At 43.7% G+C, this 17,106-nt stretch overlaps 1 protein-coding gene across 1 annotated transcript in view; it reads left to right on the top strand.

Moving 5' to 3' along the window:
• Nucleotides 1-2,284: 2,284 nt before the first annotated feature.
• ltbp4 (latent transforming growth factor beta binding protein 4) overlaps nucleotides 2,285-17,106 on the top strand; it is a gene marked incomplete at its 5' end in the record, with an annotated part of 32,308 nt that continues 17,486 nt past the window's right edge. Inside the window, 14 exons of the mRNA XM_079166962.1 lie at nucleotides 2,285-2,564; nucleotides 5,807-6,058; nucleotides 6,510-6,586; nucleotides 6,672-6,818; nucleotides 7,287-7,389; nucleotides 10,769-10,828; nucleotides 11,106-11,228; nucleotides 13,042-13,218; nucleotides 13,873-14,010; nucleotides 14,966-15,277; nucleotides 15,356-15,382; nucleotides 15,425-15,565; nucleotides 15,886-16,017; nucleotides 16,934-17,059. Coding sequence (XP_079023088.1) covers nucleotides 2,285-2,564; nucleotides 5,807-6,058; nucleotides 6,510-6,586; nucleotides 6,672-6,818; nucleotides 7,287-7,389; nucleotides 10,769-10,828; nucleotides 11,106-11,228; nucleotides 13,042-13,218; nucleotides 13,873-14,010; nucleotides 14,966-15,277; nucleotides 15,356-15,382; nucleotides 15,425-15,565; nucleotides 15,886-16,017; nucleotides 16,934-17,059 — 2,095 coding nt within the window. The remainder of the gene's footprint in view (nucleotides 2,565-5,806; nucleotides 6,059-6,509; nucleotides 6,587-6,671; nucleotides 6,819-7,286; nucleotides 7,390-10,768; nucleotides 10,829-11,105; nucleotides 11,229-13,041; nucleotides 13,219-13,872; nucleotides 14,011-14,965; nucleotides 15,278-15,355; nucleotides 15,383-15,424; nucleotides 15,566-15,885; nucleotides 16,018-16,933; nucleotides 17,060-17,106) is intronic.

Here is a 17,106-nt window from a genome sequence, read left to right as displayed (position 1 = left end):
CATTTTGAGAGCCATATTTGCAACAATACCTGCATATTTTATCCTGTGTCTTCACGAAAACAGCAAAAAGGTGAGGTGCGTTTCTGATAATTATTGATAAAGCGGTTTGTGGTTCTGGTGCTTGTTGGCTCATATCTCTGTAATGGTTTCACGGAGAGAGATATTGAAGATAGCTCTGGCATCTCTTGCTTTCGGGCATCTCAGTTTTCCGTGTTAGCTTCTAGCTTTGTCTTGGTAGCCACGACCGGAGCGTGGTGTCGGCTCCCTCATGGCGAAATATGAGTGATATTATGGTAATTATTTTAGCTGTTTACTTTAGTTGTGTAGAATTGTGTTTGCAGTGTGTAAAAATGGCTTCCATGATCTTGTAGCCCAGACGTTTTTCTTTAACTGGTATATAACATGTGTAACGTCATTATATTTGTTCCTGAAAGGTGCATTGTACGACACTCTGTACGCTAAACTTGCTCGATGGTCCGCGGTCGGGTTTAACAGCTTTAATTATTATTCTGATAATTACGAGCCGAAGGTGAAGAACAACAACATTCAGTTTACCATCAATGAATAAAATACAATGACGGCAAGCAAAGAATGTTTCTCCCTCTTCAATTAAGATTTCATTACATTATTATTTTATTTTGTTTACAAAATGAACCAAAACTCTGATGTTGATGTTGATGATAACGAGGATAATTATGCAACAAACTTTAAGTCATATCTTCTAAACCACTTTAATTTAATCTGTGATTAAAATCCTTGATTAGAATAAAGTGACTCAGCGCATTAAATTAGTTAAATCAGTTTGGTCAACATGAAGAAAAGTGATTTAACTTTTCTAATTTCATATAAATATAATAATATAAATATAATACTGGTCTATAGGTTGAAAACTAAACTAGAAGAATAAATGTGGTTTGAATAGAAATTAATAACTTTCACTGAGCTTGTTCACAACATGTGGAGTCAGCTCTGCTCTAGAGAGGAAACCATGAGGGAGTCTGGGAGAACTGGACCCATCAAACACAGACCAGTTCCATTGTTAGACCAGTTCAGGGTTTAAAGTTAGACCGGTTCAGGGTTTAAAGTTAGACCGGTTCAGGGTTTAAAGTTAGACCAGTTCAGGGTTTAAAGTTAGACCGGTTCAGGGTTTAAAGTTAGACCGGTTCAGGGTTTAAAGTTAGACCGGCACCCAGAGGGAACAGACCCAACAACCCTGAGACTCAGTGTTATTGTTGAAGCAGAGCTCAGATCAGCTCTCAGACACAAACCAATCCCCCGAAGAATCCCTCACAGCTGTCAATCATTCTCAGGATTTAACCTCTGACGGGTCGACACACACATACACACACACACACACACACACACACACACACACACACACACACGCACACACACACGCACGCACGCACGCACGCACGCACGCGCACGCACGCACACACGCACGCACGCACGCACACACACACACACACACACACACACACACACACACACACACACACACCCCCACATACGAATGAATTTTTATTGACTTTCAGCTCTTTGTCAGCTTTACTTTTCTTGGTTTTGTTGCCTAAACCTAATATTTAGTGTATTTCATGCTCCTTCAGCTCCTTCAGCTCCTTCAGCTCCTTCAGCTCTGCAGTCAGGAGCTTCTTTTTGCTTCAAGATGTTTTGTGAACGTCGGCCCCTTGAAACCCAAACCAGGGTTGCATCATCAGCCTGACATCCTCACGGTTCTGTTATGAAACAGCAGAAGAAGAAGAAGAAGCTCTCTGCTCAAAACCAGAAAACAGGCCAAGAAGAAGAGAGAGAGAGAGAGAGAGAGAGAGAGAGAGAGAGAGAGAGAGAGAGAGAGAGAGAGAGAGAGAGAGAGAGCGAGAGAGAGAGAGAGCTTCACATACTCTCTCTCTCAGTGTGGACCGATGGACCAGATCCCTGCTAAACATTTAGTTTGGAGCTGAGCCCAGTCCTGCACACTGCTTTCAATTACCTCTCTACCTCCCTCGCTCTCTCACTCTCTGCACACACACACACACACACACACACACACACACACACACACACACACACACACACACACTAAACAGTGTTTAGGGAAAAACAAGAGTGCGGAGCGAGAAAGGGGAAGCGTCTGGTCTTTTCCTTCCTTCCCTCCCTTTTTTCCTGCGTTTCCAGAGTAAGAGAGAGAGAGAGAGAGAGAGAGAGAGAGAGAGAGAGAGAGAGAGAGGGGGGAGAGGTGTGGGACGATGCAACTCGCTCAGAAACTCTGACTGCAATGCTCGAAATGCTGCAGCCTCGACTCTGCTGCTTTCTGTCGTCCGTCCTCATCGTCTTCGTCTCTCCTCTTCCAGCTGATGGACAGACGGTGTCGGGCGGCGGCGGCGGCGTGGAGAGGGTCCAGGTGATGTTCACGCCCACCGTCTGCAAGGTGCGCTGCAGCCAGGACCGATGTGTGAACTACTGCGAGCGAGGCAACGTGACCACACTGTACAGCAGCAGTGAGGGAGGAGGAGGAGGAGGAGGAGGAAGGAGAGACAGCTCCCACGGACCGGGCTTCAGAGTCTGTAAGTAACTTTCAATCCACTGTCTCTTCCTGTGTTTCCGTGTGTGTGTGTGTGTGTGTGGAGGAGTCGTGACTCACCTGGTCCCAGGTAGATGTGATGATGGGTGTGTCCTGCACATGATGTCATTCGACTGGGTCAAAAGAAAACGGTGATTGTTGTTGATGTTATGGTGACAACAGAGTCTCAGAGCCGATTCGAGGCCAATTCATTCTGTCTGTCATACTGGACTACACACACACACACACACACACACACACACACACACACACACACACACACACACACACACACACACACACACACATAGGGACCAGGCGGCAACCTCTGATTCTGAAAAGTGTGTTAAAGCTGCATTCTCTCTAGTGTCCACCAGGGGGCGACTCCTCTGGTTGTATAGAAGTCTATGAGAAAATGACTCTACTTCTCTCTTGATTTATTACCTCAGTAAACATTGTAAACATGAGTTTATGGTCTCAATCTCTAGTTTCAAGTCTTCTTCAATACAGCATGATGTTCATTTAGTAAATGATGGTCCATTTAGAGTCACACAGACCATAAAGCAGGGGATGCTTTAGGGGCGGGGGCTTGATTGACAGATGGCGTTATCCGGTCTGGGAGTTGTCCGTGTTTTTGTCTGACAACTTTAACTCTTTCACGGTGTGTTTTCACTTCATCAAAATTTATTGTAACATTTTGTCACATAAGAATGTCTTTTGGTTGTACTTGGCTCCACCCTCTCGTGGTTGCAAAAAACTAAATGGCGACGACCAAAATCCAAAATAAAAGGCTGAGCTTCAAAACCGTAGTCAAACAAACAATAGGAGACATCATGGTGACTACGTCCACTTCTTATATACAATATATGGACACAACCATACAACAATGGCAACGTTGTAGTGACTTAGGTATCGTGATATTGGCGTATCGTGACTTAGGTATCGTGATATTGACGTATCGTGACTTAGGTATCGTGATATTGACGTATCGTGACTTAGGTATCGTGATATTGACGTATCGTGACTTAGGTATCGTGATATTGACGTATCGTGATATTGACGTATCGTGACGTAGGTATCGTAATATTGACGTATCGTGACTTAGGTATCGTGATATTGACGTATCGTGACTTAGGTATCGTGATATTGACGTATCGTGACTTAGGTATCGTGATATTGACGTATCGTGACTTAGGTATCGTGATATTGACGTATCGTGACGTAGGTATCGTGATATTGACGTATCGTGACTTAGGTATCGTGATATTGACGTATCGTGACTTAGGTATCGTGATATTGACGTATCGTGACTTAGGTATCGTGATATTGACGAATCGTGACTTAGGTATCGTGATATTGACGTATCGTGGGGCCTTTGGTGATTCCCACCACTTGTCCTTACCCGCTCAAACATCATCATTTTATTAAAATTGTTTCAACGGAGCGTACGTTGTGTTGGTGAAACTGAGCCTGTCTTCAGATTATTTCATGTTGTCTTCCCGACAACAAACAGACCAATCACAGCTCTTGTTGTCTACGTAGCCAACTTCAGCCAGAACAGTTTATTTTCACCACAACACTAACAGCTGCATCTTCTAAGAGAACCTCCCTCCTGAGTTTGACAACAGAACACCAAACTGTCAGAACACACAGACCAGACACGTGAAGCTGCTCCCGCTGCGTCATGTGACCTGCTGCTTGGCCCAGCTCGGCATCTGAAGCCCAGAATAGTCTCAATTGATCACAGATGTCTTTTTTTAATTCCTTCCGTCCTGTGAAAATCGACCTGCAGAGAAACAGGAGTGGAGACCTGATGATGGAGAGTTTGATCCTGTAACATTCAGAAAGTCTACAAGAGCTCTCAACGATGATCTGATCTCATTCACGTGTTCTTAGGGTTGAACGTGACCTCATGTCATCGGCTCTTCTTCTTCGTCTGCATTACTTTAACTGAACTGACTGCAGAATTATCTCCACCAGCTGTTTATCTCAATCAGCTGATAAAGTGCATAAATGTGTATTTTTCTTTTGCATTGATTTCCTGGATTTTTGGTGAAAAACTGAGTCCTTCACTTGGATGTAAAGTCGACTACAAAGAGGAACAAGAGAGGGAGGAGGAACACTGACATGTGCCTTTCATTTATCATTAGGTTGAGCCTCACACACACACACACACACACACACACACACACACATGTGCCCAGGATATGTTGTTGGTGATGTGTGAATGTTTAAACCTGCAGTGAGGTAAGACTGGACAGCAGCACACACACTAGTGTTGCATGATCCACCGACACCAGAGAGGAGTCACAATACGGTCCAGAACCTTTAACCATGGAGGGCCTGGTCTACACACGAGAACGCTCACGAGGCCAGTCGGCCATAGACCGCAGATAAGAAGTGGACGTAGTCATAGTGACGTCACCTATTGTTTGCTTGGATTACGGCCGTCGCCATCTTGTTTTTCTTTGCAACCAGTGAACAGGAAGTGACCGTATTTGGACTGAGGAGGAGCGACTGTAACTGGTATTATAAAGGTGTCTCCTCACAGCTCGTCATCACCTGCAGCAGACCTGCACACAATCCAACGAGACACACACACACACACACACACACACACACACCATCTGTAACCGCTGGATGTGGAAACAAGCAGCTGGTTGTTAACATGTGGACAGCAGCTACACTGTGTGTGTGTGTGCGTGTGTGTGTGCGTGTGTGTGTGTGAGAATGACCTCTGAACTCAAAGCAGTTTCTGGTGTTTTTTGTCACGTTTCTCTCTGTGGTCTCGTTTTATATTTCAAAATAAAAGTCCTCTATGAAACAGAACCATGATGACTAGAAGGAGAGAGAATAGAACGTGTCTTTAGTGAGAGCAACAGTTATGATGACATCACTCATTAAAAAGAGAAAACGCTTGTTGAGTTTCTTTGACTATTTATTTTACAAAAATTTGAAAACAATTCATCTTTATATCCAACATTCCTCCAGCTGTTACCGAGTGTTCTCTCCTCTCCTCTCTCCTCTCCTCTCCTCTCCTCTCCTCTCCTCCTCTCCTCTCCTCCTCTCCTCTCCTCCTCTCCTCTCTCCTCTCTCCTCTCCTCTTCCTGTAGTTCAGTCAGAGTTCCTCTCTTGTGGTCACGTGACTGTTGGTCTCAGATGAATCAATCATGACGTCATAGTTTCACATTAACTTAATGTTTCCCCTCAGCCCGTCTGATCAGGCCTCCGTTGTGTCTCCTGCAGTCCTTTGTCCTCTGCTCTGTAAGAACGGAGGCGTCTGTCTGCAGAAGGACCGCTGTGTCTGCCCGCCGAGCTTCAGCGGGAAGTTCTGCCAGATCCCCGTCGCCCAATCGGCTGCAGCCGCGTCATCGTCATCGTCCACCAATGAGATCGTCAAGCCGGCGCTGCTCTCCGCCGGGGCGGCCAATCAGCAGCTGACCCGGTCTGAGTTCCTGCTGCCGCTGGGACACAGCCAGGAGACGGGGGTCTCTGGAGGTGAGTCTGACCCCAACAACCAACACATCATCTGTGACTGTAGTGCTGAACCACAGACTGAATGAAGGACGAGTCTGATAGTCCATGTGACGTCACTGTGTAGCCCCGCCCCTAAAGCATCCCCTGCTTTATGGTCTGTGTGACTCTAAATGGACCATCATTTACTAAATGAACATCATGCTGTATTGAAGAAGACTTGAAACTAGAGATTGAGACCATAAACTCATGTTTACAATGTTTACTGAGGTAATAAATCAAGAGAGAAGTAGAGTCATTTTCTCATAGACTTCTATACAACCAGAGGAGTCGCCCCCTGGTGGACACTAGAGAGAATGCAGCTTTAACACATGAAGCTTTGGAGAACTTTAAAGAAGTTTAACGCCTGGTCTCATGTAATCTCATGTTTAATAAGAGTGTGTGTGTGTGTGTGTGTGTGTGTGTGTGTGTGCAGCTCCCGGTCCGTCCATGGTGAAGGTCAGAGTGCAGCACCCCCCCGAGGCCAGCGTGAACATCCACCAGGTGCTGAAGGTAGCAGGAACAAACCTCCCTGATCTTCTCTTCAGGCGGATGTTTCTGTTCTTTCTGATCAGTTCGTGTCTTCACCTGCGTCCAGGTGTCCCGGTTAAGCCCCGCCCCGCGGACGCTCTCGTCCTCCTCGGGGTCGGCCGGCGCTCCGGCTCCGGCGGCCGTGGGGGTCCAGGCCCAGACAGTGAGGGGGGGCGGCTTCAAGTACTGCTTCAGAGAAGTCAGAGACGGGCAGGTGAGAGGCGGCAACAATCCAGTGGAAATGAATCAGATATCAGATAGTATCAGTACTTCCTCTAAAGTAAATAAAACCATGTACTCGTTTCATAAATACTATTTATTGAACACCAGAATAAATCGTGATCGAGATACAAAATGATCTAAATCATGGACGAAGATCTTGACGTTATCGCCCACAGCTCCTCTCTCATGTTATGTTCTTTTCGTAAATATATATATATATGTGTGTATATATATATGTGTATATATATATATGTACACTGTATATGCTGTGAACATGCTGTTAACCTGTTATGTTTCTGTCATTTTGTGTATTTTTACTTTTGCACTCTTTTCTACTTTGTACTGAATCTTCAATAACAATTTCCTTCTGGATGAAGAAAGTTTTACCTCATCACTTCTACAGTGTATGTACTGTATGTTAACGCTGTGTGTGTGTGTGTGTGTGTGTGTGTGTGTGCAGTGCAGCTCTCCTCTACCTGGTCTGAGGAGCAGGGATATCTGCTGCAGAGGGGTCGGTAAGGCCTGGGGGACGAGTGACTGCGTCCTCTGTGCTGATACTACAGGTACACATCTGATATACGAGCACACACACAGGTGTACTACTACTACTACTACTACTATGGTAGTTATACATCAACTACGTTAAAGTAGAGTATCTGTGTTAAACAGTGGCGGGCCGTGCATGTTATATCTGGGCCTTCACTGCTGTCCTGCAGCTGAACACACGTATTCGTATTAAACCATTCGGTACGAGGCTCACGAACCGAACAATACGTTTGAATAATACTCGTGCATTTAGAAGATGCAGAAGCTTAAATTGTGGGAAATATAATGTTTTCTGCGCTCACTAGGAGACAACGGGCTGTGACCTCTGAACCCGGAACAAAAGAAACCAAAACCAGCTGATGATCCGCAAGTGTTCCGGGAGGCTACGCTAACTAGCTTAACAGGAAAACAACAGCAGCAACACACATTCTGCTACACACTCGAGGGCCGTTCAGATATTAGATGGAGAAACACAAACACAGCTGACTTACCAGATGCTGATCACTTGAAGACAAACTCCATCCTCCTTTCTTTGTTGACAGAGTTTAATCTCACGGTTAAATCCCAGCTCACTAATCTGTTTCTCCTCCTTCAGACATTGAGTGTTAAAAAACAAAGCTCGGTAAAAAAATAATAATCTACAACAAGCTAAATACAAAACACGTCGTCATTTCTTCCATATCTTTCAATTTGAACTCTCACTACTCCGACTAAGCCTCTGCTGCTACTTTAAGTTTCGTTTCACAATAGTCACGTGCTCGCCCACTGACCAATCACAGCACACGCTGCACCTCACTGCAGAGCTGCTGCTGCACACTGAGCTGCACGTAATGCTGACGTAGCTGTAGGCCAGCTAGCAGCTCTGACACGTCAAAGAATACGCCCAACATATCAAACTAAAGATCTGATTGGTTGAACACTATGACGATCAACAACATCGTCCCCATTCACTTAACCTGCACATGGATTCACTGGTGAGTCTGCAGGCCTGGGGCCTCTCTTCTACCTAGAGACACAGAGGTGAACTCTGATTGGATCAAAGCTCTACTTAAAACAAGCTGCACTGAAGCAGAGCAGCTGAGGAGCACAGTAGCTGTGCAATGAGAACATAAGATGATGGGGACAATATTTATATAAATTATAATACATGTAGTGTATTTAAGACAAATGATTCAATTATAAAATAGCTCTAACTGTGTGATTGAGTTTAGGCCAGCAGAGAAGGCTTTGCAGGCCCTGACGGCCACCGCTGGCATCAACACATCCTCATCACAGATTCATAGTTTATATCAAACAAACAGGAGAAGAGAGACTTTGTTTGGGACTATTTTCAGCGGCGGATGAATCCACATTTTGCATGTGTGATTGAGTCCGAACAAACGACAGCGTGATGATGATGATGTGATGAAGGAACATGTGGCTCATTGATGTGTTTTAATGGCACAGAAGAAGAAGAAGATTTGATGTCAGAGATTTGACAAAAACAACTTGTGCACCAGAACAGAACAATGAGTCTTTGGGTTCTAAAGGTGCATTACATCATCCGTTCTTATTTGAGACTGATGTGAAGTCTGTTGTGTGTGTGTGTGTGTGTGTGTGTGTGTGTGTGTGTGTCCGCACACACACACACACACACACACACACACACACACACACAAATGTGCAGAAGTTTGATGTGTGTGTGTGTGTATAAAGGCCAAGTCCCACAGAGCTGAATTCCTTTACTGTTAGTCAGCTCGACAAAAACACGGAGGATGCATCATTACCGTGTGTGTGTGTGTGTGTGTGTGTGTGTGTGTGTGTGTGTGTGTGTGTGTGTGTGTGTGTGTGTGCGTCTTTCTGTCTCTGTGTGTAATAATGTCAGATAGTTATACAAGCAGCTCCTGTTGGAATATTTCCAAAATGTTTCAGTCATAAAGTATCAGAGCTTCACAGGGAGAGAGAAATACTTACACACTGTGTGTGTGTGTGTGTGTGTGTGTGTGTGTGTGTGTGTGTGTGTGTGTGTGTGTGTGTGTGTGTGTGTGTTGGCAATAGTCTGGTATTTTTGGTAAAACAGCGTCAGAGCCTTGACGCATCGAACTCAACTTTAGATCTTGTGTATGAAAGTTACTTTTACAGCAGTAGTGGCCGTCAGGGCCTTCAAAGCCTTCTCTGCTGGCCTAAACACAATCACACAGTTAGAGCTGTTTAATAATTGAATCATTTGTCTTAAATACACTACATGTATTATCATTTATATAAATATTTCCCCATTATCTTATGTCCTCATTGCACAGCTACTGTGCTCCTCAGCTGCTCTGCTTCAGTGCAGCTTGTTTTAAGTAGAGCTTTGATCCAATCAGAGTTCACCTCTGTGTCTCTAGGTAGAAGAGAGGCCCCAGGCCTGCAGACTCACCAGTGAATCCATGTGCAGGTTAAGTGAATGGGGACGATGTTGTTGATCGTCATAGTGTTCAACCAATCAGATCTTTAGTTTGACATGGTGGGCGTATTCTTTGATGTGTCAGAGCTGCTAGCTGGCCTACAGCTACGTCAGCATTACGTGCAGCTCAGTCTGCAGCAGCAGCTCTGCAGTGAGGTGCAGCGTGTGCTGTGATTGGTCAGTGGGCGAGCACGTGACTAAAAAAAAAACTTAAAGTAGCAGCAGAGGCTTAGTCGGAGTAGTGAGAGTTGAAATTGAAACATATGGAAGAAATGATGACATGTTTTGTATTTAGCTTGTTGTAGATTATTATCTTTTTACCGAGCTTTGTTTTTTAACACTCAATGTCTGAAGGAGGAGAAACAGATTAGTGAGCTGGGATTTAACCGTGAGATTAAACTCTGTCAACAAAGAAAGGAGGATGGAGTTTGTCTTCAAGTGATCAGCATCTGGTAAGTCAGCTGTGTTTGTGTTTCTCCATCTAATATCTGAACGGCCCTCGAGTGTGTAGCAGAATGTGTGTTGCTGGATTGATTTGTTGCTCTGTTGTCATGAATACATGTGACGGGTTCTTGTGAGTTTGTTGTTGTCATTGTGTTCATTATATAGATTTGGACTGTATGCATCGTCCGTTAATTACGAAGCATCCCGTCATGCGCGGAGTTATTGTTTGTTAAGCTAGTTTAGCCTCTCAGGAGTGCGGGGCCTCAGCTGGTTTTGGTTTCTTTTGTTCCGGGTTCAGAGGTCACAGCCTGTTGTCTGTTACGTGAGCGCAGTCCACCGAAAACATTATAATTCACACAATTTCTGCGTCAACATGAGGTTATTAGGAGGTGATTCAGCTGCAGGACAGCACTGAACCTGAAATAACCTTTCACATCACAGTTCATCAGTTCATCATCATTATTATTTATTGTTCTATGATGGTTTTCTGTGTGATCGGATTACTATATTAATCTCGTCATCATCAGGTCAAACCAACAGCAGCTGCCCTGTTGGTTTTGAGCGAGCCAATGGAACGCAGTGTGTGGGTGAGTTTGTCTCACACACACACTCACACTCACACAGCAAGAGGGTGAAGGGTCAGAGGTCAGAGGTCAGAGGTCTCAGGTTTATGTTCATGTTCTTCTGGATGTTCTGCATGAAGTCGTGTTGTGTTGATATTCTTCATGTTTTACGAGCTTTCTCGTTCTGAAACCAGGAAGTGAAACTTCATGTACATTTAAACTGAAGCTGCAGTGTGTGAGTGTGTGAGTGTGTGTGTGTGTACGGACATTAATGTGTGTGTATGTGTTGATGTGTGTGTAGATGTGAATGAGTGCCTCCATCCAGGGCTGTGTGAGAACGGGATCTGTGTGAACACCAGAGGCAGCTACAGCTGTGTGTGTAGAGCGGGGTTCATCCTCGACGCCTCACATGGACTCTGCATCTGTAAGTAACACACACACACACACACACACACACACACACACCCACACACACACACACACACACACACACACACACACACCTACACTAACACACACACAGACACACACACACACCTACACTAACACACACACACACACACACACACAGGAATAAAACAGACTCCAGGTCAGAGCTTCCTGAATCCGTCTGAGCTCATTGTGTCTCTGAAATCGTCGACCTTCATCCTGAAAGCATCTGATCAGCAATAATCAGCTGTTATTTATTATTATGTCATAGATCTGTAAACACACGGTAGTGTGTACAGAAGAGAACGGATCCAACAATTGTTTTGCAGGATTTCTGAAATCTCACTTACAAAAAGCTTCACAATAGAAGCCACACTTTTACTTTTAAATATTAATATCTTAATAAATTCATTCGATTTTCCAGTAATAACTAGTTTGGTCCTAATTTTACTTTTATTACATTTCATAAAAAACTAATATTTAAATTTTAGTTCATTTGTCAAATCTTTTAAAGAAAATAAGTTCTTCTTTTATATTTGCATATATTTAATTTTGTCCTATGATTGGAGGAAACTTCCAAGGAAATGATAAGTAACTTACTAATAAAGTACGGACTTATAAATACAGCGTTTCCTAATGAATTAGATGATAAACAGTTAATTCTGTATTTGCTGTTTTATCTGATTTATTTCTGTAGAACATGAAGTTCATTTCTAGGAGACGTTTCTGTGTTCAGGCCTCTGACGTCGCCTTGGCTGTTTGTAGTCAGTTGTGTTGTTTGTTTGTTTGTTTGTTTGTTTGTTTGTTTGTTGACTCGTCCTGCTGCAGTGATGTAGAAGTGTACTCCGGTGCACTGTGACATCACTCGTGGGCGTGGTCAGAGGGGGAAACCAACGCTGCTGTTCAGACCGTCATGATAAATACTGTTGTTGGACGATATATTGATCCAGAAATAATAATGTAATAATATAATATTGTAATTTTAAGACCATTTTACGACACTGATATAATGATAACATTATAGCATATTAATTTGAGTTAACCCTTTAAAAGATCAGTGCACTTTTAATTCTGATTACAATAATAAAGCATGAATACAATAAGATAAGTCAACATCGTAAATATGATTCACAATTATAGCGGAATATTTATATGCATGTAAACGTCGATTCACTGTCAACAAATCCTTTTATGTTACGTTTAATAACCAGAAAACATCTGTGTTGATTGAAATATTATACGTTTGTAGACTTCGCGGCTCTATGGAAACTGGAGCTGAAGCGTCTCAGTCCGTAGATTTAACTCAAAGCTCGTTGACTGACTTTGTGAACATTCACTGGTTTTCTAATCATGGATGGTTGAACCTGATATTTCAGTTTACAGAACGATGGTCTGTTCCTAATGAACATTCTATGCTCCAAACGATTAACTGAGAAAATCATCAGAAATGAAAAGATTTCAGGTGTGAAAGTCCGTCAGCTTTGGTCCTTGATGGTCAGACTCACACTGGAAAATGTCCAACTTTACTTTATGCAATAAAGACGCTTCATGGACTCTTATCCAATCAGAGCACAGGGAGGTTTTTTTGGGGGGGCTGTGATGTCAGAGCTTGCTTCACTTGTGTCGAGGCCGTTTTAATGTCTCTCTGTTTGATTTTAATGAAAGCAGCATGAACGGATTCCTGCATGCGTCGCTCTGCTGGTGCTTCAGCTCCACGACGTCCTTCTGTTATAACTCCTCCTCCTCCTCCTCTTCCATCTCCTCTTCCTCCTCCTTCTCCTCCTCCTCCTCCTGTGTGTCCTCCTCAGCCCAGAGTGTGATATCCGAGGACAAGGGTCAGTGCCACCGGGTCCTGGGTTCTGGTCTGGGTCCGTCCTCCTGCTCGCTGCCCATCCTCAGGAACATCACCAAGCAGATCTGCTGCTGCAGCCGGGTCGGCAAAGCCTGGGGACCGGACTGTCAGAGGTGTCCCTACTTTGGTTCAGGTTGGTGACATCTGGTGGGCAATCTCACCACGTAGCATGCTAGCCATAGCTGTTAGCTTAGCTCCACGAGCCTGCCACAGTAGCATGCTGTCGCTAACCAGAGAAAAAGGTTCATCAATGTCTCCTCTGTGGAACAGTTTCATTCAGCAGAGTATTTATGATATTTTCTAAATTGGCAACTTTGCTTTCTCTTCTCTTTGGTTTCTCAGAAGATTTGGCAACTTTCAGGACTTCATCATGTAAAAAAGAGCCTTTTAGAGCCACATTAGCATCTCTAGAGATGTCGTTCTATTGGTCGGTCCAGACTGCAATATCTCATCAACTATGAGATGGATAGCCGTGAAATTTGGTGCAGCCATTCATGATCTCGAGAGGATGAATTCTACCAACGTTGGTAATTCTTTGACTTTCCAGCTAGCGCCACCAGCAGGTCAAAGTTTTCACTTATTTTGAGAAATATCTTGATGAAAGAGCCGAGGCGTTCAAGGTCCCATAAACAGTGTTGTTCTCACTTTTACAGAAGATCAGATGTTTCCATCGTTGTTTTCCAACATGAACACATGAATGAGTTTCTTAACATGTTGTCTGGATATGAAACGTCTGATTCGGTCTCTGTTTTGCTGCAGATGAATACGATCTTTTCTCCTCCTCCAGTGGCCTTTAAGGAGATCTGTCCAGCCGGCCCTGGTTACCACTACTCAGCTTCAGCTCTGCAGTTCAACCAGAGAGTCAGCGAGCAGCTGGGGAGCCGAGGAGCTCCGCTGGTAACCCACAACCACCAGGACAGTCAGGGTAACCGTGCCGTCGTATTGTTACGTCCGTGCTCCCCAGAGGATGATCCTGCAGACTTTCCATCGAAGTGCCTCCAGCACAATGTTTCAACAGCGTGACATGAAATTCTGCCAGTTTAATCATCAGAACCAAAAGATGAACAACTGTGTCACAAAATATCTGATTCTGATGAAAAGTCAAAGAAGCCTGTGGGCGTAAAACCTGAAGGAGACAAGTCAACTACAACTCCCATGATGCATTTCACTGACTTAAATTCATTTACTTTTTACATTTTCATTCAGTTTGGGGTAAATGACGTGTTTTGTTTCCAACTGTAACGAGAACTCACAATTCTTCTCCATGGCAACAACAGCCGAGGCTCATGGGTATTGTAGTATTTAGAGCCGTCCACCAAAGAGACGGAAAAATACTTTCCTAGAAACAAAATGTAGAAATTCTAGTGGTCAGAACACAAACCTTTATGATCGTTATATTTTCCACTAAATATGGCTAACATTAGCCGTTAAAGGCTAACATTAGCCGTTAGCCAGCTAACATTAGCCGTTAAAGGCTAACATTAGCCGTTAGCCAGCTAACACATATTTTTTCTGATATTTCATTATTATCAGATTTTTGTCTGATATTTATTTTTCTTCATATTTTACTGATATTTTCTGGGGAGATGTTCCTGATATGTTTTGGCTATTCGACGGAGAATCGTCTGTTTACTGTTCTTCAGATATTTTCCATATTTTTTTCAGATTCTTTTGGGGAAATATTTCCTAAGATATTATATTATTTGATATTTTGGGTCTTGTAGTATTCAGTTGTCCACCAAAGGGACAGAAACATACTTGATGTCCTCGATTCTCTTCTGGTCTAGTTTTACTCGTAGACTTTATGTTTCATGACAGCTGGACCACAAGTCTCTGTGCTTTAGGTTTAAACTGACCCAGACCTCCACCCCTCCTGTCAGGTCCTGGTTCTGGGTCCAGTACCAGCGGAACCTCCAGGTCTCAGCAGAAACCCTCTTCCTCTGGAGTGACGGCTGGTGGAGCCGGGACGAGTTCCGCTTCAGGTGTCGGATCAGCCGGCACCAGACCCGGTCCACCTCGGCCCCGCCCGGCCGACCCTCCCTCCTCCAGGCCGGTGCAGCCCGGCGGCACCACGGCCACCCGGGACAAAGCCCAGACTCCAGGCAGACCCGTGACCCAGCAGAACCGGCCCGACCCTGCTCGGCCGTTCACGACAGAACCGGGACCTCCGCCTCCGTCTACCGGGAGTCAAGGTAACAGAGCTCTGAGAGCCGAACGCTTAGTCTCCTCCCTGAAAGATGAACTCAGTCCGATGAGTTCTGTCTCCTCAGCCGGGGCCCGGTCCTCCTCCTCCTCCTCCTCCTCCTCCTCCTCCTCCTCCTCCTCCTCCTCCTCCTCCTCCTCCTCCTCCTCCTCCGTGTCCCGGCCCGACCACCCGGCAGCCAGAGACGACTCTCTCCGGCCCCACGGCGCCGAGCTCCCTGATCCTCCTCAGAGCAGACCAGCTGTGAGCCCGACGACCCGACAGCCCCGAGTCCAGAGTGAGTCCAGAACCGAAGCACCGGCAGACGGTACACATGTGGGGACGTATCAGTGTGTGTGTGTGTGTGTGCGTGTGTGTGTGTGTGTGTGTGTGTGTGTGTGTGTGTGTGTGTGTGTGTGTGTGTGTGTGTGTGTGTGTGTGTGTGTGTGTGTGTGTGTTTCCTGCACAGAGTTTTTGGGAAATGCAACATTTAGTTTTGGACGTTCATCAAATCCATCAAACTTTATTCACAACTCTAGTTATAGTCAACATGTTAAAACTGATAGAAATAACCGTGTGTGTGTGTGTGTGTGTGTGTGTGTGTGTGTGTGTGTGCAGCAGTGCGAGGTGTGTGTGAGAGCAGACCCGGTGTGTGTGGGCGTGGCCTCTGTGTGGAGCAGCCAGGTGGAACACACACCTGTGTGTGTGATGAAGGTTATCAGCTCGACTCCCAGCGCTCGCTCTGCCGCGGTGAGTTATTCATCATTATAACAGTTTATATGATGCTGAAATAACCATTTCCTTCTGTTTTTACTGATATTTGTTCTGATATTTGTTCTCATATTTTGAGGATGTTTTCAGATTTGTTGCTCATATTTTTCACATATATTTCTTTTATATCGTACTCACATCTTCTGGGCGTATTTCACTGTTTTACAGTTTTATATATAATATATTAAAAAAATGTATTTGATATTTTACTGATGTTTTCTCTGATATTTACTAATATTTTTGGGAAATATTTTACTATTATTTTTGAACATTTTACCAATAATTTAGGAATATTTTACTGATATTATTTTGGGTATTTAACTACTTTGTCATCTTAACTAATGTTATATTATTAACTTTATATTATTATTATATCTTTTATTCGTTACCTATATTTTAATTATTGTCTGGTGTTTTACGGATATTTATTCTTTTTATTGTTTGTTTATTTTCTTTGTCTGAGATGTTTATTATTTATTACATATTATATATTATTTATTACATATTATATATTATTTATTACATATTATATATTATTTATTACATATTATATATTATATTTATTATATATTATATATTATATTTATTATATATTATACATATTTTTCCTCATATTTGACTATTTTTTTAGGGATATTTCTACATTTCTTTCAGATATTTTATTTATATTTTGTTTTGCATAATTTACTGATATTTTGAGATCTCTCACCAGTATGTTGTGTATATATTTGGTATTTTACTCATATTTGACCTCAGCTTTGTAGCATTGTAGATATTTTACTAATAAAATAGTAATAATCTCTGGAGACGTTCCTCCAAACATCTGAAACGTGTGCAGCATGTTTACATGTGTGTGTGTGTGTGTGTGTGTGTGTGTGTGTGTGTGTGTGTGTAGATGTGAATGAGTGTGTGCTGTCTCCAGGTGTGTGTGCTGGAGGACAGTGTGTGAACACCGTGGGGAGCTTCAGGTGTGTTTGTCCGTCTGGATTCAGGAGCAACAGCCAGCAGACCAGTTGTCAAGGTGACGCCCACTTCCTGTTTGTCTTCAGGTTCCTCCTCCTCTTCCTC

The sequence above is a fragment of the Pholis gunnellus genome (genome assembly GCF_910591455.1).
Source record: "Pholis gunnellus genome assembly, chromosome: 9".
In the NCBI taxonomy this organism is placed as follows: Eukaryota; Metazoa; Chordata; class Actinopteri; order Perciformes; family Pholidae; genus Pholis; species Pholis gunnellus.
Note: the sequence above shows the minus strand (reverse complement) of the source record. Positions and strands in the feature narration are given on the sequence as shown.